The 24,937-nt window shown below is 33.6% G+C and overlaps 1 protein-coding gene across 1 annotated transcript; it reads left to right on the top strand.

The window, feature by feature from the left end:
- Positions 1-13,983: 13,983 nt before the first annotated feature.
- On the top strand, positions 13,984-19,133 carry LOC136972084 (probable peptidoglycan muropeptide transporter SLC46). The gene is made up of 5 exons (XM_067266640.1): positions 13,984-15,038; positions 15,120-15,359; positions 15,550-15,633; positions 15,707-15,863; positions 18,992-19,133. Exons 1-5 carry the CDS (start codon positions 14,102-14,104, stop codon positions 19,086-19,088), a joined length of 1,515 nt encoding a protein of 504 aa, XP_067122741.1. The 5' UTR covers positions 13,984-14,101; the 3' UTR covers positions 19,089-19,133.
- Positions 19,134-24,937: the final 5,804 nt, after the last annotated feature.

The raw sequence follows: 24,937 nt of genomic DNA, 5'->3' as shown, positions 1-24,937 counted from the left end.
CTTGGATGTTTTGCTATTTTATTATAATGTCATGATTTTAGTAAGTTACGTGTTTAAATTATGCGAGATCCCAATGCGAACGGGAATTTATTAGGTTAGTTTTATGTAGATTTATGTAGCGTATAGCTATATCGTGGGATACTTGATATCGTACGAAAATCTGTAATGTTGCTTGTACATTGGACCTAAAACGTCGCATCGAAAGCACACATTTATGCCCATCTGAGGCTTCCTAAAAGCATGGGATCCTGGACAAAATCGTAGCTGGTTATATGTGAAGCAGCAACTGACTTTAACATGAAATCTTTCAAAGATCAGTTACAACATTGTAACTACTTACAGATTAGCCAGAATATAATTGAATACAATAGTATAAAATTTATTTACCAAATATTCATTGAAAACCGAAATGCAACAGATTCGTCAACTTATAAAAAAAGGGATATGAACATCTAATATATTAAATCATTACAATTTTAGGTTGGTGTGATCAGGTTCTACTTCTGACTATGGCAATCCAAAATTGTAGAGTATTATAAGAAAATATACCAAAAATTCCGAAGCAATTTCGTACATTATAAAGCTGTGGAGTCGGAGTCGTCAAAAATCTCCCGACTCCTTTTTACTTTCCAAACTTGTTACGTATATAAAAAAAGAAAAAGTATTTGAATCGTGTCACATTTGAGTAGAGTTTTTTGCAAATCTATACGTTTGGAGATCCTGTAAACCGAAAAAATGTCAAATAAAGGGAAAAATTCGCGCGTCCACGCGCGTATGTTGGCGTCTAATTTGTTTAATTTCTTTATTCTGTTCTGAACTATTAAAGAATATCTCAGAATGAGTAAAGTTTAAAAAACGAAATTTGGCACAGTAGCGTGTGTATAAAGGGCATTAATGCTATTAAATTTTTAAAATTCTTTATTAAAGGTCGACTGGGTAGAGACGTAGAAGGGGTCACGTGTCATATCTCCAGTGTAGTCGGACTTAGTGAATATTTTACTCGTTATTAGCATTCGCAATCTTATAATATAATCGAGATGGGTTAATAATAATAATAATACTGTAATAATAATAATGATAAGCTCAGAGTTCAAACGGTTAAGAGTTGAAATTGGTACACAGTTAGGATACATTATAAGAATGTACACTAATAAGGAATTTTTCGAGATTCCTCTCGCGGAGGGAACAGAGAGAGGGTTAAGGATTACCTCGAAGAACTCAGTTTCTACCGTACTATTTTAGATTTGGTATTTTGCGTTTTTGTGAAAAATCGAACATACTTTTACATCCATCTAAAAATTCTCTAATTAGTCTCGGGAGAGAGAGGACCTAATTCTTGCACCCGGTGAAAACGGGTAAAATCGGCTATAATCTAAATATCTTAATCTTCGTTATCGTTACTTTTTGCATGAGCAATATCTCACTCATCTGCTAGTTTTTTTATTTTTTATTTTTTTATAAAACTCGTCTCTACCCTGAAAATTAAGCTTGAGTTCTAATATGAGTACAGACAGAAAAGGAAATCTTACAAAATTTGAAGATGATATTTATTATGCACTGGAAAAAATAAATCACATTGACCACTCTTCAAGTTTGGATGTTAAAACGGCAATACTGCACTATGCAGACAATATTCAAAATACATTTATTGTCACAGCATTGTCACCAACCAAGTTTCGGTAGAGCGTTTATTTTCCACTCTTAAAATTATTAAATATGATTTAAGAGCTTCAGTGAAGGCTGACTTAATAGAAGTGATTTTTTGTTTGTTTTTTTTTGTAAGGAGTAATTCAGTTTATAACAGAGATGAAAAATAATAAATTAATCAACATGCCGCGCATTCTTTTATTCAGCGCGCTTGCAGCGCTTTTAGCGCATGTGTTCAATTATTAAGCCTACTGCCAGCACGCTTAAGCTACGCTTTCAGCGCACTGGCAGCACCTCTCGACCACGCTAAAAATACTGCTTACAAGATGGACGCCTCCGTGAAGAAGTATCTTTTTCGATTACCAAACGATAAACAGTTTTTTTGCTACATTAAATGAGCAGATTTTTAACTCCTTTGCTTCAAGTATCTTTTTAATAAATGTGAAATGTATAATAACAAAACGAAATATAAGAACCTATTATTATTGTCTTTGTTTATGAAGTCAAACCTACCGTTAAAAGTTGGTTTATGAAATACTGTTTCTAATTTTTATTTACAGATTCTAGCAATTTACTGCAATATTTGAGAGAGAATAAAATTTTGCCTTCTGAAGTAGACTTATCATCATTAAATCATTTAAAAATACATAAAGTGTTAATAGAATCAGTCAACGCCAATGACACAAATAAATCATCATTTCTACGTTTTCTTATAAAAAACATCGAACTGAATGGCTTTTCTTCTAATAATACTGAACAAACGCACGTAAATATAGCAGTAAGAGAATCATCGTTTACATCGGCCATTTTGAGATAGCTTTCTCTCCAGCAAAAGTGTTTTCGACCGTCAGCAGCAAAAACGTCACTTCCGGTAGCAACTGCTCAGCGCACTGCTGAATAAAAGAATGCGCGGATGGCAAAATAAGCAATTTTTTTTTTAGCCAGTCTAAATGTTATATTTCTCATTCTTGACTTAGTTTAATGTATCTGTATACTTATATATTATCGAATATACTCGTATATTATGTACTGTACAACATTTTTATTAAACTAATTTGTTTGTATAAGAATGTATTTACTATTTTTATTTATACATACTTACCAAATACCAATGCCATCATCAAACAAGTCAATAAATGTGAACTTATATATTCAGTAGATGTGTCAAATTTTAATGTTTAATTAATTTTTTGAAATCGTTTTATTTTGAATTTTTTTTAAATAATCAGAATCGTCCTCATTATTACTTTCCCGACTGTTAAACAATATAGGCCTATAATAAAGGAAAAGAATGACGATCGGTCAAAAATGACTTTCTCAGATTTTTACTCTTTTGGACTCGGGAAGCCCCGAAACGTAGAGAAGTTCAAACGGATGTTAGAATGTGTACCAACCGATTTAGTTCAACCATTTTCAAGCTTAATAACTCCTGTGTTAAACCATCCGACTTCGATTCAAAATCGTGCCTCCCATTCAGTCTCACATTCGTACATACAGAAAAAAAACCCGAATCTTTCGCATATCTCGACATTTCGAGGTGCCCTGAGTCTAAAAATGCAAAAATTTGAGGTGAGATCATTTTTTGACCGATCAATACTTTTCCTCTGTTATATATAACAGAAAAGTAAAAATTATCCTATTGACTCATTACTTAGAGGAATATTTTAACTTTGGAATAAAAAGTTTCTACGCCCTATCTTTATTGGAACTATATTTATTGATGCTAATATTCTGAGTTACGTGATGACGTCAGAATTTTCGGGTCTACTTTGTTAACAAGTCCGCCCCTGGTCGGAGTCGGAGTCGTGTAAAAATCTATCGACTCCACAGCCCTGGTTTCAATCGACTTTGGAAAGAAAGAATCAGCATTTTGATATACAGTAAATAAATAGCACAAAACTTATTATTATACACACTTATAAACTTACAGCGACCTGTTTCTGTTGAGTTACCGTCTTTTGTATTTAGATAAAAAAAATATAACTGTAGATCCTAGAGTCTATGGTTTTTGCCACCCTAGAGTTAATGTTTAAAAAAAAGGAATTTGACTTTATATCGTGCTAAAAGATTTACCTTTGGCGATCTAATACTAGGGTCTCGCTTCCATCAACGCGTATTTTTGCAGTTTACACTGAAACACGACCAGCATTACAAGGAATCAGTGTATCAAAGCAGAAACACAATCAGTTTCCACTTTACAGTATTCAGAAGTTTACACTTATCTAATAAATACAGTATACTGTATTTACAACCATGGCCGTCCGAATAAAATTTTACAGGAGGAGTGCAGACAAATAATTACATCAATGAATTTTTATTTAATTATTTTAATTTTTTTGAGATTTTACAAGTACTGTACATTATAAAAGGCATCTTTGCATAAATACAAAAAGACAGATATAAAGTGTCCCATGGTCGAGGGTATGAGGTTACATATCTCAATCAGTTTTACTATTATAATTTATGGAATTTTTTTACTCAATTCCAGGAGATAGCAGTGTCTCGTTTATCCCCCTCTGTGGACTCACGTGCATACAACTTAATAAAATTTAAATAGTAAGTCGAAAGAAGACGTTGTAGATTGAAAAAAATGCAAACTGAATAGAATAGTTATAAACTTTTAAGTAAAATAGGCAGACGATACTTAAAATATTTCGTTTGCATGACATTTGTTTTACAGGCGTTGATTTTGACATCTTAGTAAACGTCCGTGTTTCAGTCCTTTAATCCGGGATTACCCAAAGTGCGAGTACAGCTTTGGGGGATTCGGGATTGAATTTGAACAAAGTAAACGCAGGAATTTTTCCTGGGAGATCTGTTCCAGATATATCAGGTCCTGTCTCTCACCCTCAATTATGGGTGAAGACGGCCGATTGGTGGGTATGAAAAGAAAGCCGCTTAGTCCCCAATAAGTGAAAAAAAGTTAAAAAACAAAGAAAAATATAACTTAAATAGTTGCGTTTTTTCAAAATTTCGAATTTCTCCGATAACTATCTTGAGACTTTCGATTGGACTTGGATCTTTCAATTTTTCGCTTAGCTTATATATAATAAAATAGCTTTAACAAATGAAATTATAACTTTTTTTAAAAGCAGAACAAAACTCAAAAAAATGGTTAACTGACTTTTGATCCATCCTGTTAACGATCTGAAATCATCATCAACAACATAAATTCTTCTGTTATGCCCACCAATGGCCGGGTGAACAAAAACACGAACACTGGTGGTTGGAGAAAGATTCGCATCTCATCAATGGCCAAGAAGAATTTTCCGGGTTTTTTCACGTGAGTAACACCAAAATAGGGACCAGTTTCTTGTAAAATTCCTTCCAGAAGGCATTCACCTTTGACAGATCGCCGTAGCGTTGCCATGTGTTATCTAATTAATTCTACAGCCTTCAGTCGAATGGCGAATTCATTAAACGATAATAATAATATATCAGTTCTAATTGAGATAAATGAGATTCTAGAAGAAAAAAACAATAATCAGCCAAATTTTACTTGAATTATTTGAAGTAAAACAGTATAATTGCAAGTGGTGCTCTTCCAAATATCGATTTTTAAAGTGCTACATGTTCAAGTTTCATCCATTTACGATAATGGAGTAACTTGTTCTACGCAATTATCTGTAATTAAATTATTTAAATATATTTTTAAATGTAAATTACTTTTTTTGTAACAAATTAAATAACCTACCTCCTCCGCAAATCTCACAGCATTCGGTTAAATTAGCAAATCTGTTGCAATTTCCTCCACACCCACCGTAATTAAATTCTTCGCATCGACTACTATTGGCATTATAAAAATAACTTGGAAATAATGCAAGGCACAATCCCTTGTCCTTTTCCAGCATACAACAATAAGCTAAGTTAAATAAATAAATAAATAAATTTGTGTAATGGATGTGAAACTCATAAAATGATGTTACTTACCCCGCTCTTCACTCTTAATGCCAACGATAAAGAGAGCGATACAAAGTGGTATTATGTTACTCATCTTGACAATTTGAATATTCGACTGTTAGCGGCCTATTTATATTATTTAAAATAAATACGTTTCAGTGTGTTGCAAATATGTGTCAATAAACGCAGTTATAAATAACACATGTGTTCTCATTTTCAAATTATATCACCATTTGCCAACGTCTAATTATTGTGAGGTATGAAATGTATGAGTTTTCAAGACTTTTCATTTACTAAATTTTACTAAAGTTATAAATAATTTTGGGAAGTTTAAGTTAAGGTAACATTCTTAGGAAAGAATCCTCTCGTTGCGCTAGAAATGTAAGTTAAATGGGATAAAGAAACACAAATCGCGAGAGATCGATATGCCTCTAACGAGGACTTTCAGTAGGAAACAGGTGTTAGGCAGGTGAAGAAAACTCGATAAATTCCACTCGACCAGCCTTTTGGTGAGGCCGAACCCGCGATTAACAATCATTATTCAGCGGTTTATCTATTCGGGTGTATGGGAACTCTAATTATCAATACTTCAGTGTAGGAACTACTAAAATACACGTGTATTTAAAATACTCTTACAAAAGTATCGTTACTTTATAAAGTAGTCATTTCAATCAAAATGAAGAGAAAAAAAATGTACAAAGTAAATTTTATGAGGTCAATTGAATGCCACTATAACTTTACTGTCTGTGTGTGACTTAGCAATTAGTCCGGGCTCCTTCTTAGAAAATTTTGAGAATGATCCTTAGGGATCGTTCGTAGATTTTTGGATTAGATTAAGGCAATGCAACACATAAGGGATCTACCAAGAGAGATATCTCCCGAAAGTATTTTCTACGGAAAATTGGCTCCTATTCAGGTGCTTAAATTATTAATGTACTGTACGTATCAATATATTTGCAATTTAATTATTCAATAATTATTAAAATGTATTCAGGTTATGTTCTAAGGTTAAAACTTGATCTATACGTTTGAATAACCCATATAGAGTGATGTCACAGCAGAATTATAGGATACAATTCCATATAAATAGATTCCCATCTGTTAATAAATATGCACCGAGACGTTACAAATGGTGGATATTCATGCAAAAAAAAAAAAAAAAAAAAAAAATATGAATCTACAAGCGAAACTTAATTTGAATATATTAACGAGATTTCTTGCTCCTTATAGAACACCAATTTCTCCAGAAAGTTGAAATTATTTCCGACTAATGAGATAAATCTCGTAGATCCATTGCATATTGAGAACTGAATTTTCCATTTAGACTCCTTTATCACAAGAAACAATAGAATTTATAAATACACAAAAATGAATAAAAGTTATGCCAATTAAATACGAATATTTGATTGTATTTTCGAACAATTATGGTGCCCACCACTGGTCGAGTTTATAAAACAACTGAACACTGGTAGTTGGTGGTGGGTTTGCGCCTGGCCAACCGGCTGGCCATGTGGAGTTTCTTTACGTTTGTAACAACCTAAATAGGGGTTAGTTTTTTTTTAAAAAATCCTCCCAGGAAGCATTTTTATTCTGCAAATAGCCAACGTACCTGGCAATCCTGTTCAAAACTCATGCGCAAATCCGTTACAAAATGCTCAATTAGTCACGTAATAATGTCACGTGACTTAATAGTGGTGGCAATGTGTTTCTCTAAGTAATGTGACTATCAACGTGTTGACAATCTCTTTATTGTAAACTGTGATTTAAACTAGTTACTCCACATTATAAACTGTTTTCCTTATTCAATTCTCAACTGAAGCAGCCGATTTAATTATGCCAATGTTGTGTCGTATGTATTGTGTTTGTTACGTGTGTATCTTCTTTTGTATATTTGTTTGATCTGTGCTTTGATTACGAGAAGCTTCTATATTTATAGCAACAAAGAAATAAATGGTCTAATTAACGGAAACGTTTTCAGTCATTTAAATTAAATTACTGTTTGTAAACGTTAAAGGATTTCCTCATGAAATACATCCACAAGTTTCCAGAACGTGTTTTTGAATTTTGCCACACGAGGGCATATCGGTAGCCATTAAGGTACCTCTACTTGTTAGTGTAGGTTTGGCAATTTTTAGTTTTTCATTGGTGACATGCCTTATAAAACAGTTCATGTAGATATTGTGCAGTGTTTGGTTGCCATAATAGCCAGAGAATAAGTGATTTGAAGCTGTATGCGATGCACAGTACACAAAAACACGGTACATCGAGATTGTGTATTCAACCTTTCCAGTTCATTTCCACATTATGAAAATTTGAGAAGTGAATGAGTAACCATTTATGCACGTACTACGTCCAGCTAGATATATAACTTTGACATCATAAGAACACAAATCCATTCAGTATGATTACTTCTAGATAGAGTTTGTGATGGCTCTTCATTTTCCATAAGGACACAAGAGTTTTGTGACAATTTATTAATTAATTAAAATTTCACCTACTTTACCACTTGGAAAATAATTATAAGAGTCAAGACTCCTATAATTAAGCATTTCTTAGTAATCAAGTAATCATATTCTTCTTAATATTTATTATTGTAGGAATAATTTTAAATAAAATATCTCAACTAACATTTACTTTCGTTTTGTTTGTTTCTTAATTCTTTTCTTACAAAGATAACGCATTATAGGTTATTTTTTTCAGTTTATGAACATGAGATTTCAATTAATTCGGATAGTTAAGGGTTTAGACTGGTGTGCAGATTATCATAATTCGTGATGGGTAGTAAATGATGAAGATCACATTTGCTTTATTCATGCAGGCCAAACCAATGAGCTACAATATAAACTACATAGAGTGGCCGAAGTCATGTTTAAGGAAAATTTAAGACATGTCCGCCATTTTTATTTTAGTCAAGGGAGTTTGGCATTTGTGTTGTATAAAGGCAACGGACTAGAATAATCTAATTTGTCGATAGTACCTGTCGTTGCGCTGTAACCATAGTCACAGCCACTCTATGTATTATATTCTAGCTCGTTGGATCGAATTAATTGTTGGTTATGATTTCTTGAAACAGGCAAAATGGTTGCTCAGCATCCATGTTGATAGTTTTTTTTCTAACAATTATTGCTGTATTAACATTTACAAAAAGAAAAATTAACTGTCAAAAATTGAAGACGTTTATTACATTTAAATTTTATAACCAATATATCGATCAAAAAATAAAGTATCGATAGTTAATCGGTCAATACCCATCTTTACTGTGTACATTTTTTTGTAGATAGTTTCTCTAACTGCCCAGAGATGACAATAAATAAATTAAAATTAATTTAAGCAAATATCAACTGTATAATTTAAAAATATTTAGTAAAAATTTATTATTCAAATAGCATTTATATAGGCCTAATGAATCAAACTAATATATTTTTAATAAATAAATGAAAATAATAATAACTAATTTAAAGTTTATCTTGTCTTTTATTTTATTTGCTTTTTTACAGAGTTATCAACAATAGAAAGTGGTAAGTGACAATTACAATGATAAACTGCAATCGAGATTGTATGTATAATTTTATCAAGTTTAGACCTAATCTTCAGTCACATATTTTAAGTACTGTGTTTCATACAAGTCATGACAAACTTAAAACACAAAGAAACAATACTCAAATAATATTTTAAATACATATTTATAATTTATTCTGACCTATTCTACAGTTTACTGAACAAAATAAACCAGCTACGAGTTGCTCAACTTTCCCCAGCAACATTTAAAATTTTGGTGGTGCCATCTTTATGAAACTTTTTTATTTTCAACTATCGGCAAAAAGCTTAATTTTCAGAGAAGGGATGAGTTTTATAAAAATAAAAATAAAAACTTAAATGCTAATAACGAGTAAAATCGTCATTAAGTCTGTGAGACCGCGGATTTTAGCGGGAAAATTTTTGTAAATGAAAGAAACTTTCATTTTTTGTTCAAAAATATTGTAAACAATCACCGATAGAAAAAACTCCTCGCGGAGAATCGGAGCAAAGGTCTCCATTAACTATCAACAGTTAGGTGGGAAAGTTGACACTTAGCTGTCAGGAATTTGCAAGTCATCGTCAGCAACCGACCGCTTCCCACACTAACACTATAAAAGCTCGCGCCATCGGAAACTTAGGGCGCTCGCATAAGAAGTTGTTTCTATATAGAATCCGTCTATATAAGAAGTCCGTCTCCATGCCTAGGAATGGAATCACCTTGGAGAAGACCTTCAGCGACTCTTTCCTATCTTCGGCGACCGCCACACTCCAGCCATATAATCGGCGACTATATCGTCCAATCTCACACCAAGAGGTATTTTGTTAAGACCTTTGTAAACTCTCTCTCTCCAGCAACGGCAATAGGCTTGACGCATAGCCGTCTTAGTTAGAATCAGTAAACTTCATATAAATGTTAGTTGCATTCAAGCGTATGTTAACCGCATTTAATCTCAGTTTATCGTAGAATAGTTTGTAACCGCCTTTGTAATTTATGCTAGTTTTATTCTATTTTATTCAATAAATGTTTTATTTGTTAACCTGTCTCCTGTCAATCTAAGACGACTGTCGACTTACCGACGCACTCCCCCACTCACTTTTGCCCTCCTAAGTCATCCACCGACAAAGAGATCGGGCTTTGCCAGCCTGTGCAGTGTAAGTGGTCAGCGAGGATTAACCCCTGACCCTCTGCTTATCTCACAAGTCTGACCTTACCGAGGTTTCACACGACTCCCATTATCACTTCATCCCCTCGACCTTTCATCACCAAAATTTAATAGCATCAATCCCCAAACACACAAACCTCCCTGCAAAATTTCAGAAATTTTCTTTAAAAAGCACAGGAGTTATCAAGCTTCAAAGAGGGCAAACGAAAACGTCCCTCCACACACACACGTATGCTGGCTTTACATGTAGCGCCATCTATTAGTAAAAGATTTAAGAAAATAATACATTGAATATAATTATTACAATAAAAGATATAATTTAAAAAAATATATATATTATATTCACTTAATTACTGAGACAATGATATAGCACAAAACGAAAAAAACGCGCTATTATGCCATTTCTGCGACAAATAGCACATAGCACTTGTGTGTGGTGTGGAAAGTGTTTAACCCTGTGAAATATGAAAAATCTATAAGTATTTAATTTTTCACATTGAGTTTTTTTAATTTCTGAATAGTAATTTCCTAACTCTATTTATTGTGACATGATGAGCATGTTTCTCGAGTATTTTAGAAGTGTTTTCCCCTGTACATCATACTTTTCGCGTTAACAGCAAAGTCCTGCTGTTATGTATCTAACTCCGTTCAGAAGAAACCTTTTTGAATTAAAATAACGTGACTGGGGTGCAAACCGGAAGTTCGTGTATAGTTAATCTGGATCTCCTGCAACTAAGCTTTTCACATCTGGTCTCGACTTTCATCTAAGTCCGTTCTCGACATTAAGGAAGGACAGACAACCAATGGGAGTTTATAGGCCTACAATTTTTTGTACACTTTTCGTACAAATATAAGCATTAAAGTTTGATTCAACGAAGCAGAGTATTATTTTATTATTCATTCTAAATAATTTTCCATTAATACCTATTTGTATTAGATGAGTTATTTTGTTACTTATCAATTTTACTTCTTGATAAAAAAAAAAAAAAAAAAAAAAAAGTAAAATTTTCTAATACAGTAGAGAGTCGTTAATCCGAATCAATTTGGGACTGGGGTTGTTCGGATTAGTGATTTGTTCGGATAACCGATTGTGTACGAAAAAATATATTAACCTGTCCGATGTTCAATTTTTTCTCCGTTGCGTGTCACTTCGTGTTGAATTTTTCTCCGTTGCGTGTCGCTTCGTGTTGAATTTTCGTCGATTTTAAGCCTAACGAAAATTTTTATAATAATAATCGAGGCTATTGTATCGTTAAAAATTATTTCTTTATTTTGTACAAACAAAATAAATGTATTGAAGAATATAAAAACATGAAAATTATACTTTAGAAGTAAATCTAGTATCCAAAACGTTCGATCCAGCACGGCCCAGACCGACTGAAAATCGTTCAGATAAACAGCGATTCTGATAACCGGGGTTCGGATTAACGACTCTCTACTGTAATTGTATATATAAGATAAAAACATTATCAGTAGAATAATATCCATAATTTGAAAGATGAGATGTTTATTTCATAAGGCCCTGAACTAAATATTTTATATATAGGCTATACATAAAATAGTTTCTTCAACTATAATATAATGACTTACAATTATTAATTTGTTTAATCACTTATATGTGTCGCCATTTGTTCTTAATAAACGTTATATTTGTAAAATTATTATTGAAATATTTTTTTGAGATTTCATTTTTATTAATTAAGTAAGAAATTCCTAAGTTTTAATCTAAAAAATTTAAAAAAATAGAGAAACAAGCTTTATTATGCAACGTCGACTATTGTTTAATCACCCACGTAAATGCACACTTCTAATCAATAAATCAGATTTTTGGGCTACAATTTGAAAAAACTGTAGACCTATAAATTCCCACTGTCGTTCGTCCGTCTGTCTTTCCTCAATATGAAAAAAAATTATTTAGTAGATGAAAGACGTGAACGAAATGTGAAAACCTTCGAAAGAGGAGGACCCGATTAACTATATAAGAACGTCCGATAGAAACAGAAAATCCCATTATTTCAATTTCAAATCTTTTCCTTGAAAGCAGTTAATAGGTGACTGGAACGTCTTTATTATTAAAGGAAAAGTATGATGTACAGGGGCAAGCCACTACTAATTTAAAGTGAAGAACATATATTTTAAATTAACTAAATTAAAAATATGATTAAAAATTCTAGCCCGGCATTGTGACGATGTCATTCTAATTTCAGATTCAAAACAAATTTTCTAATAAAATACTCCAAATAAAAGTTCAATAATAATTTTACAAATTTAATATTTATTAATAGAGTGACAATACTTCTAAGTGATTAAACAAATGACTAAATGTCGCTTATCTACCATTTTCGTTTTGAATCTGAAATTGCTAGTTGTTTCGATTTTCTTTATACATATGACATGTTAACTCACGACCTTAATAAATAACTCAACTTTTAAATTACTGATAATATTCTACTGATACTGCTCTTTTCTAATATATATAATTAAATGAAAATTTTACTATATTTTTAATCAAAAACTAATAAAACATTCTTTCGTATTTGGTTTACACCTAAACTAAAAATATTTAAATATTTAATATATATATTTCTGACGTTGCTATATTTACGTTATATTTACAGATGTATAATTAAATACGTCGATTGAATCATACCAAGGATGTTGGTCACGTGTTCGTTTGTTAATCACTGACTCGAACGGAAAGTGATAGAAACCGAAGCAGGTGTCATTCGATGCAGAACAGAAGTATGCAGTGAGATAAACGTTTACAAGTAAGTTTAAATAAACAGAAAAGTTTATAATCATTTTAAAGGTTCTATATGTATTATAGTATCGGTTAATATTTCTGTTTTTCGCAATTTTATTTCGTATAGATTAATACAGATGTAGAATGTTTTTGCTGGCTTTTATAACAGGAAAAAATTGCTTAATGTAGCTATGAAATCTAAATTATTCGTTTTATTTTGTAAAACAATAGGCTATTAAGCTGACTTTTGTAGTACGTGTACTTAATAATGTCACATTCCACACCTGTTGTTTGATAAATACTTTTAATGCAGAGTTAAAAAATAACTTAAAAGATTTATTTAATGCATAAAATATTTAAAATTAAGGTATTTAAGTTGTGTTTTTTTATAATAGAAAAATTTTTTATTCTAATATTTCTTAAGTTCATCCGTTCTTTGGAAAATAAGAGGACAGACCCACAATTTTTCGTATTCATCGTGAATTCGGCCAGGCCCAGAGTGGAGGCGATCGGAGAGTGAGGGGCGGGGACCGACGACTTAGGGAAATATCACCGTGGAAAATTCCCTAAAATATTTTACCTGCGTCTCCAATAGCGGTAGACTGACGTTTATAACTAACTCGACCGTCCGATTGTTGATCCGTCTTACTTATAGAAACTCGTACAATTGAAAAGGTTACACGGGTTTATACTGTACATAAACCCGTGTATATTATTAAAACAGGTAACCTGATAAGTGTAGCTGGACTGTCAGGTTATTGTCATTATTATTATTATTATTATTAAAGAAATAATATTTTAACATTTAAAAAATGCGATTTTGCAAAATTTCATTGAGTAATAATTTTAAAATGAAATAAAAACGAACAAAAATGGAAAATCATAATGACTTAAGACACTTAAAAGTAAATTTCGTATAATTAATATAACGTGATATTTTACTGCTAGAAATTTATCCAAGTAAATACTTTTTTACAGGTTTGAAAATTATAAGGCAATGCTGCAAAACTATTGTTTACTTTTTTCAAATCTAATATACAGTTGTCAATTGAAAGGAACAATGGAACAATTTATCGCTATTCTTCTAACTGTTTCTATTATTTAATATTGAGAAACATCATTGAGCAAAATGACTATTGCAGATGAAATGGACGAACCTGTATTATCAGACACAAATTGGAAAGATGAAGAATCGACTCCACTTATAAAACCGCCAGTTCAAAAATCTGAACAAACAGATAAATTCACATGTTCACGTTTTCTTAAAAGCCTGACAGTCGAACCGTTTATGGCTCTCTTCATGTTCTCTTACGTCGTAGGAAGTGTATGCTCACAAAATATCTATATAGATAAAACTTGTTTCAATATTTACGGATTTTCTGCTAATATCTGTAGTAATATTGATAATTATACCAAGGAGAAAGAAGAGATAGAAATCACTGCAGACAACTATAACCTTTACAACACATTAATACAAACTGTTCCAGCGGTATTCTTTTCTATGGTTATAGGACCTTGGAGTGACAAATATGGAAGGAAATTGCCTGTGATATTTGCATTAATTGGTTTAGGATTGGAAAACGTTGGTATTATATTAAATATAATTTATTTTGACGCCCCGTTATATTGGATGGTTCTCAGTGCCTTACCTTCAGGAATATTTGGTGGTTTTACAGTAACCTTGATGTGTATGTACAGTTTAATTTCCGAGCAAACCACCAAAAAACAAAGAACCATAAAATATGCACTCCTAGAATTAGCTTATGGTGTGGGTATACCACTTGGCACATTTATTGGTGGAATGGTTTATAAGAAGTATGGTTATATCTACGTGTATATAACAGGAATAGTTTCGCTAGTAATGGCTATAATGTGGTTAATTATAGTTGTTAAAGACAATAGAAACTTACGGAATACTTTGAACGGCAAAATCGTTTGTGATTTATTCTCTTTCCAAAACTTTAAAGAAAGTTACGGTGCAGTAACGAAGCCTCGCCCGAACGGTACTAGATTGGAAATTTTATTATTGATAGGTTCAATGTGCGCTTTGATCTCCAATTATACAGGTTAGTAAATGTTATTTAAACAATTTTAGTCGTATTTAAGTTATAAATATAAAAATTAATAAGTTTTATAACTTGTTGTAGCTATGAGCGGATTTGCATTTTACTTTGCCAAGGAAATGTACAAATGGGACGTAACTACTTATTCTAATGTTAATTCTGCATTCCTTACTGCTGGAATGTTCTCCGTTGTTTTCGCCGTACCTCTACTCGTAAAAGTTTTCAAAATGAAAGATTATTGCCTGGGTATAATTGGTAGTATTTCCATGTTTTCATCAGATATTGTTAAAGGATTTGCATACAAAACATGGATCTACTATTTAGGTTTGTTGTGCTTTCGTTTTTATGTTTGTTGTATATATTATAAATGTGTATATATATATATATATATATATACATATACATTTAAATAAATATAATATAAATATATAATAAAATATAAATAATATAAATAAATAAATAAATAAATATATATATATATATATATATATATTAACTAGGACTATTTGCATAGGTAATGCCTCTGGTATATTTGGCACTATGGGCTTGTTGACAGTGAGAGCCAGACTATCTAAAATTGTATCCGAAGAAGAGTTAGGTATTTCATAAAGTTGATAAAATATATTGGGGATTTTAAAGTTTAGTAAGTAAAATATACGTACTTTTTTCAGGTAAAATCTTTGCATTTTTATCGTCTTGCGAATCTCTAGTTCCTGTTATTGGAAATTTAATATTTACTCAAATCTTTAATGCTACTATTCATGTCTTCACCGGTACGGCATACATAATAGCAGGCGCCATCATCATATTTCCAATTGTTGTATTTCCGTAAGTAAATTATTGTATTTATGTATTATTGTAGCCATTTCGGCGGTATATTAAGAATTACAATTAGGATTATGCTTATGTAAATTATTCAGAATTGGGCGATTTTATATGATTTCGTGTTGTGCACGAACCGTGCACTATTGGTCAGTTTAAATTTGAATACACCAATTAAAGTTTGCCAAAACATACATTTTAAAATATTTGTTTAATATACTTGCATTTATTTTTTAACTTACACCAGGAAAAGATTGTATATATATGTGGGAAACGCCGGGAGGTAGGACGGGAGTCGTACCTCCTTTTTCTTCGGCGAACAGGTCGGCAAGACCCACCCCACTGTCAAGGATGACTAAATTTTTTTGATATCCCGACTCGTCGGGATTGGGTAATTAATTGTCAGGTTGAGTGGAGGAAGTGTGTGGGTTCGTCGATAAGTTTACGGCGATATTCGAATAAACGGACCCAGGATGAAAACACATAACGATTTATTTAGACGGACAACAAAATACAGAAATCTAACGCGTCCCGTCCCTACTCGCGGGAGAAGGAGAGTTTACACATGTTGGGGGATCATACCTCGTCTTCTGATATCTCGGTTAGAATCGAAGGTGAAATCGTCTCGGATCTCCGGTCGTGGAGGTAAGCAGGAGGATCGGTTGGGGCGGCGCGTCGTTGGCGGGCTTCGGTGGCTTCGGGGGTTCGGCCCTCGATTCTCGGGACTGATCCTACGGATCGGGCGTCTTATGCGGACCTACAGCGACCCCGTTCTGAGATATCTTCCCCCTTTATATACTCCAGGTCTCGTCCGCTGCGATTACCAATCGCGACGGAGGGTGATGAGTCGATCTCCGTGACTCAGAGGTCGGATCCGGAGAGGAGGGAAGCGTGTTTGACGGCAGAAGGCTGCACATCCTTTGAATCTTGATCGCTATCTCCGATTTTGATCGCTATCTCCCGAGGGGATTCGAACAATAAAATTTTAAAATCGGTTGGGCCGGTTTAATCCAGTCCTCACATATATATAGCTAAATATATAAATTTTTTTCTAGTGTATGTTTATATATGTTTAATACATTATTACGGTTGGTACATTTATGAACCTACCATAGGTAAGTGGGGCAATAGCAATCGGTTTTCTACAATGAAGTTTTGCACGAAAACAATAATTCTATTCGAAAATATTATTGCCATGAACGCTCTTTATTCATACGTCTACAATTTGAACAATACATTTTGAAAACATTGTAGACCTGTCAATTTCTACTATCGTCCGTTCTTCTGTCCGTTGTCTGTCCGTCCGTCTTTCTTTCATCTCCAGATCGGAGTGAGTTGAAAGATGAGACCAGGTCTGGAAAGCTTAGATACAAGAGGCCCCGATTAACTATATATATACCTCCGCACTTTGCTCGAAAAGTTACGTCATTTTAAATCAATTCAAAATTTTCCTCCGAAAGGAGTTAGATGGGTGCCTAGCACGACTTTATTGCTAACAGGAAAATTAGGATGTACAGGGGAAAGACACTACTAATTTGAGGTAGCGAGCATATATTTTAAATTAAATACAATAAAAAAATATGATTAAAAATTTCAGCCTGGACATTTTGATGATGACACAATAAATAACTGCTCGTTCTGGATTAAAAGTACATTGTTGAATAAAACCGTATGAAACGAAATTTATATAAAAGCGATTTTCTGCTACTTTCAAAATTTAGCCGCCGGGTCCTAGTTTTTTGCTGCTGTTTCCTTAATGTTCATGTACGAAGTTTTTCTGATGAATTTCGGGAGTTTAGTAAACAAACTGCAATAATTTCATTCCGAATTCACATGTGAAATGTGGAATTGACGATTACATCAGAGGTATGGCTCTGTATTTCCCATCTCCATGTTCTAAAAATGCATTCGCGTCAAAATACACTCGAAGGCGGAACGATTTGCAAAGTTTTATACCTGAATTTTGCTAGAAAACGTACCTAATAACGCACTTTAGGAAAATAAAAGCGCCAAATTTTTCCCCAGCGACTGAATTTGGAAATAGACTTTTTCGAATATCGAAACTATATACTCAGAACAGTATGAATATTGAATTTGGTTGAATTTTGTAGAATTAGCTTCGTATAGATAGCTCTGAGCATCTGCTCTTTAATTAGAATCATCATTTAGCTTACCATACTATCATCTATCAGAAGAATTACCATAACAAAATATTAAGTTTTGATTAATATTTACGTACCCAGAAGTTTGCATTCACTTCATTTATTAACTTTGGTTTCATTATATGAAAAGATATGATTAAATATTTAAACAAAAAAGCACTTTAATCGTATAATGGTTGACTCACTTTTGTATTATAAAACGACTGATTAGATATAATTTTGAATCCTAGGGCCTTATTAGACTAGGCCGCCAGGCTGCGCCACCAGTGACTCAGTCAGCGACACGTGCAGGGCAGCCGGTGGCGCAGCCAGTCACTCGTTATTAAAGACAATAATTCAAAGAAGGACGACTTTGACATTCTTAAGTAATTAAAAAACTTGTTGTCGTCTGCACACACACACAGTTCATCAGAAAGAGTATAGTACAACCCTTTAGATTCCTTTAATGATAGCATAGGATGTACAGTACAGGCGTCTTTCTCTCCCTTTGTCTTCTCCTTTTCATTAAAAGTACAAGAAGGAGCATATATGTATAATTGTTGTCCGACATGTTTTCTCGTCAATAGAGCAGAATAGACTGACAATGTGATGGCAAAACCGAGTGTAGGCGGGAGTGGCTGCGCCGCCTGGTGGCCCAGTGTAATAGTCTCGGTGTGAAACAATGCCCCGACACGACTCTCCGCCACCTGTGGCTGCCAACGTGGTCGCGGGGAACGGCAGCCAGTCAGCTCCAGTTTGTGGCAACGCCACCGGCTGCCCTAATCTAATAGGTTTCTTAACAATCAATGCCCAGTGACGAGCAGCGTCACCGTTGGCGCCGCCGGCTGCGCCGCCTGGCGGCCTAGTCTAATAAGGGCCTTAACGTTTAACTATTTAATAGTGTATCAAGCAAAATGAAATAAATTATGAAAAGAAAGTTTGTTAATTAATTTTAAAAATACATATATATATATATATAATTATATTTATAAGGTGGATCGGTAGAAAGAAGAATCTCGTTAACGAATTACTTGATGATAAACCAGAAGAAATTCTAGAAAAAAGGCATGAAACAGAAGAAAGTTCTTAATAAAATATTAAAAGTGAGATAAAATTAATAATAAATTTATGAATATTTTTATATCTTAAGTTTTTTATATTATTTGTTAATAAATTCGTTATATAGAATTTTGTATAATTTATTTATATTTAGTAATAAAATGAATTATTTTCGTTAAGTAAATGGAAGGAATACGTTGAAATAAATTATGTATATTTATTTAAAAGATGGTTTTCTTATGGTTTCTATGTATTAAACCGTTATCTAGACTAGCGTGAAGGACTTACGCGTACGATTGAAGATTAAATATCATAAAATGATTGCAATATTTCAATTGTAGTTTATCATTCAAATGTTTACAGTTTACTTGCTTAAATACTTTGACCTTGTTACTTAACACTTTTCTATTGTTCTAAAAAATCAGGACAAAGAAGTAAATTTTAAAGCAAATTTTATGGACGATTTATTTTCTCGTAATAAACTGCAGCAATTTATTCTATTTAATAGCATTTAAATAATTTATAGAATTATAATAAAGTGATAAAGAAATCTTTCTTTATTGTTTATCAATAAATGTTTTAGTTAAATCGAAGGTTTAGAAAATAGCTACAGAGTTTTTTACTTTATTTTCTGCTGTCAGAAAGAACAATATCACTGTATTTATTGTATACCTTTACATTAAGGACACTAATTCTTCATTCATAAAATTGTAATGTACTAGCGACGTGTGCTCCACGTTACTCGGGGTTTTAAAGAGAAAAAGCAATGGCCCTAGTAACTAAAATGTTCATTTATTTCCTGAATCCAACAATCCGACCAAAAAACCAACAATCTATTATCAACAAACCAACAACAATTAGCATTTGCTTATTAGATAGCGTTACACGTAAAGGATGCAGAATCAATATACTACTCCAGTATTTTGGGGTAATATATAGCTTAGTGTCGAATCCAGGGTCTAAGTCAGTATTTCGCAACCGGTGTGCCGTCACAATGTGAAAGGTGTGGCGTGAACTTTTACATCTTCTATTAATTGTCAAGTTTATTTATATATTTTTATCACAGTTGCTGTGTTTCTTATGCTTGTATTTTATTCTCTGCCGCAGCACTGATGAATAAAATGATGTTTGTTTATTCTTTATTACAAGCCACGCATTTTTACGTATTCTAAGAAATTAAACCTAAAATAAATTTGTTCACAGGTATTGATGTCTGTTTAATAATAATGATAATAAGAAGAATGATAATAATAATAATAATAATAGGTTAGTGACATTACGTAATTCTATTACTAGTATCATATCATACGTTTTTGAGGAGAATAGCGTTTTGGTGTGCCGTGTTGAGGGTCACGGGTGTGCCGCAAGTAGAAAAAATTTGCGAAACACTGGTCTAAGTAATACTCATACAAACTTTGGTAGAGATTTGTTTAAGAATAAAGATTTGTATAAAGGACAAACTAATAAGAATTGGATTGTTGGCTTGCAAGATCACTTAGTGGGCTGACAGATCCGAAATTTTATGGCAATGAACGAGTTTTGACTGTTATAATGACCTCGACCGCCAATAATTAATTGTTTAGGTAATGTAAATGGTCTGGTCTATTAAGTTATTTACATTTTATAAGTACAAAAAACAAAATAACTTTTCGTGCTATAAAAGCCGATAGACTTAATATATATATATATTATTATATTTGTATCATACATTCATACATATAAACAATTATATTACCATCATACTTCTGTTTTGGATCCAATGACACCTATTGCTGTTCACTGTATAACTATAACTTATATCTTCCCAATCAATGATTAATATAAAAATACGTCACGAACATCTTTGGTTCAATTCATATTTAATTATTTATTTGTAAATATAATATCAATACTTTCTTCATTATGGTAGAAGTAATAAGACAACAGCTTCTTATGGTAGCGATAAGAAGCTGTTGTGTTCATGGTGGATTGTAAAGACGTTAACATTGGAGAAGTAACCACAAAAGCAGATAGAAGCTTGTGTGTAGATGTAAAATCTAGAATGTTCCTGGAATTTCCACAAAAACTGTATGAGAAGCACACTGTAATATCAGAAGTGTATAACTTATGCAAAAACTGGAGAATTCCCTCTTGAAGAGTGGATGTTGTAATCCCTAAATGCCTCTGCATCAGGTAAAAAGTCACTGACAGTATATGTACAGGAATCAGAGTTGCCGATTTTTAGGAGTCGATTACTCCTCTCCCCAAAGGTATGAAATAATAAGAAGGATTGGAAAGATAATTGTTTTCTTAGGTAGAGTGAAAAATTTCAGATTTTTCTATTAAGAGGTGACAGACATACAAGCAATCAAAAAGAGCAAAAATTGTCAAAACAGTTGTATGTTCTTTTTTCCATCGTCATTGCAGACGCTCATACAGAAAAACTACCGGGTCTAGAAAGCTCAAATATTAAACTCAATCCTTTCTCGTTATCAGTAAGAATCTGGTGAAACTTCCGGGACGATAGGTCAAAGTTCACCATGTAAGCGTACAGTACATCGATTAGATCTCTTCATTGTCAATGTAAAGGTCCGCTTTTAGCGCAGGAAGTCTAAAAGCCACGCGACCGAGATAATTAGTCTCACCTGGCGTTGGGGCTATAAACGGCCGGGAAGAACAAAGGAGTAGCGTCTCCGTTTAGGGGTCAATGTGTTTGCCACGTGTCGGTCGGCTTGGAAAAAAATGTAAACAAGGGACGGACGCGACTGTAAGCTACGTCGTCGGGAGTAGGGCGGACGTCTTTGGAAGCTCCCAGGGGAAAGGAAGAACCCGATTGGTCGCAAGTTGTCGCCGTGGAACTCCTTAAATTGTAAGGGTGGCGAGAGGAACGGGGAGAAGGGCGAGAGACCGGATACGTGGTAGTCTCTGACACCTAGGAAGCCCGTGAGGTGTAGAGAGAGTGTTCTCCTCTTAGGAATTACTCTGAGAAGGGTTAGGGTAGAGACCGGACGGCCACACGGTTGAGCCAACTCCGAAAACTGACCGGAGTTTCCCCAGGGTCTAATTGTCCCCAACAGACAAGCTGTACGTGAGATACCACACCTTTGTTGCATCGTGTGTGTAATGTTGTCAAACTTGTACATCCTGTAAATATTTGTTTTGTAAATAAACTGTAAATATTCACTGGACTAAGTGTGGAGGTGTACTTTTCTACGAACCAACGTACGGATATTCTCGGGTCGTAAGAACCAACTCGAGATGGATCATCGTAAAGATCTTAGCGGATTACGTAAGGATCTTCACTGTCAACATTAATTATTGTACCGTACTGAAAATGCCAAGCTCCTTCCATAAAAATTGCCAAATAAACAATAATTAAAAATTCAACAAACAACCAACAACAACTACCGACACGGTTTCAAAATACGTCAAAAATAATTAAAAAGTTATCTATTAATATTAAATTTCTATTACAGGGTAAAAAATTTATATTATTATTATTATTATGTTGGGTTAAGTGAGATATACTCGGTTAACACCGGTGGCTGTGTACTATGCCGGACCAAAGTCAAGGCATAGTAACCAAAACAGAAATTAAAAAAGTGTATCAGTGTGTGTGTCTGTATTCAAGAATTTTCTCACAATGTGACATGTATTCAATATAGTGGCCTTCTGTAGTGTGATGTATGTGTTTCTATTCAATTGTAATGTGCCCAGGCTTTTGTGTAGTGTGTGTGGTATGACACCTGTAGAAGAGAGAACAACAGGTACAATAAGTACCTTATCCATCCTCCACAGATGCCTTATTTCCTGGGCGAGTTCTGTGTACTTGCTAATTTTTTCAGTGCATGCATTTTGTATATTGTGAGTGTTTGGAATGGATATGTCTATAATGTATGTGATTTTATTGTGTTTGTCAATGAGTGTGATGTCTGGTCCGTTGTGGTAAATTGTTTTATCTGTGATTATGGCTCTGTCGTAGTACATTTTGTGCATGTTGTTTTCCAATACTGTCTGTAGAATGTATTTGTAGTATGGTTTGTGAATGTCTACTAATTTGTGTTTCTTTGCAAGGTCTTGGTGTATTATATTTGCTACTTGATTATGTCTGTGCAGATGTGTTGAATGTGCAGATGTGCAACCAGAGGAGATGTGTTGTATAGTTTCTAGTATGATGTGACATTTTCTGCATGTGTCATTTGTGAGTGTTGCATCTTTGAGTATGTGTTTTCTGTAGTTTTTAGTATTTATGACCTGATCCTGTATGGCAATCATGAATCCTTCCGTCTCCCCAAAAAGGCATCCCCGAGCTAACCAGCTGTTTGACGCAGTTTTGTCAACAAAATCATGGGCCAGATCATAAGGATGCCTGCCATGGAGTGCCTTTCGAGCCCACGATTGCTTAATGGTGTCTATGCTTTTTATATGTTGTGTTGTGTCCATATTATGTGAGTGTAAGTTTAATGGTGTGTTATTCGAGTCTGCTAGAGTTACTGCTTTATGTAATTGTGATATTTCTTGTTTTTCATAAAAAAAACTCTCGCAGTAACTGTATTTGTTTGTAGTGAAGGTTAACTATGTCAATCAGGCCACGCCCGCCATCTTTACGTGGAAGGATTAATCTTTCTGTGGCGGATTTAGGATGATGTTGTTTATGCTTAGTAAGTGTTGTTCTTGTTTTCCTTTGGAGTTGCTCAAGATCTGTGTGAGTCCAATGTATAACTCCAAAAGAATATGTGAGTACTGGGATGACATATGTGTTTATTGCTTTAACTGTGTGTTTTGCATTTAACTGTGTTCTGAGAATAGCATTTAACCTACTTTGGTATTCTTTAATTAATCTTTGCTTTATTTGTGCATGTTCTGTTAGTTTGGCCTGTTGGAATCCTAAATACTTGTAGAACTCGCCCTCTTCCATGGATTCAATAACGTCTCCATTTCCAAGTGCAAAATCTTTCTTCAGGATTCCTTTTTCTATGTGAAGTGTTTCGCATTTATCTAGGCCAAATTCCATTTGTATGTCGTTGGTGTATGAATGTGTGATTTGTAGAAGTTGATGAAGTTGTTTTTGTGTGGATGCATAAAGTTTTATGTCATCCATGTACATGAGATGTGACAGTGTATACTGTGTTGTTTTTGCATGCCTGATATTGTAACCATATTGCGTGTTGTTTAACATGTTGGATAATGGATTCAAGGCTAGGCAGAACCAGAGAGGACTCAAGGAATCTCCTTGAAAAATTCCTCGCCTAATAAAAATTTGGTTTGTTTGTATGGAAGTGTTACTAACCCTGAGATGTAGTGTTGTTCTCCAGTGCTGCATAGTGTTTTGAAAGAATGCAATGAGTGATGGATGTATTTTGTACATGTGTAGAATATGTAGCAGCCAACTGTGTGGAACACTGTCGAATGCTTTTCTGTAGTCTATATATGCCATGTGTATGTTTCTGTGTTGTTTGTGTGCTTGCCGTAGAATGACTGAATCTATGAGTAACTGTTCTTTGCATCCCTTGTGATTTCTACAGAAACCTTTTTGTTGTTCTGTTAGAATGTCGTGTTCTTCAACATGTTTGTATATTTTGTTTGCAATACAGGATGTCAATAATTTGTAGAGTGTTGGAAGACATGTAATTGGTCTGTATTGTGTGGGGTCTGTGGTATTGTTGTTTTTAGGTTTCATGTAGGTGATGCCCTGAGTAAGAAAATTTGGCATGTCTTGTGGATTGATGATGATGTGTGTTAGGTGTTTAGCTAGTTCCTGGTGCAGTGATGTGAACTTTTTGTACCAGAAATTGTGAATGTTGTCTACACCAGGTGTCTTCCAGTTGTGTGTTCTGTTAACAGTGTATTAGAAAATCACGTATGCTTATTTCAACACAGGGCATAGTTGATATGTTGTGT

This window comes from Centruroides vittatus, unplaced genomic scaffold (genome assembly GCF_030686945.1).
Source record: "Centruroides vittatus isolate TY-2023 unplaced genomic scaffold, ASM3068694v2 contig_2787, whole genome shotgun sequence".
In the NCBI taxonomy this organism is placed as follows: domain Eukaryota; kingdom Metazoa; phylum Arthropoda; class Arachnida; order Scorpiones; family Buthidae; genus Centruroides; species Centruroides vittatus.
The sequence above is the reverse complement of the archived record's forward strand: the minus strand, read 5'-3'. Positions and strand labels throughout refer to the sequence as shown.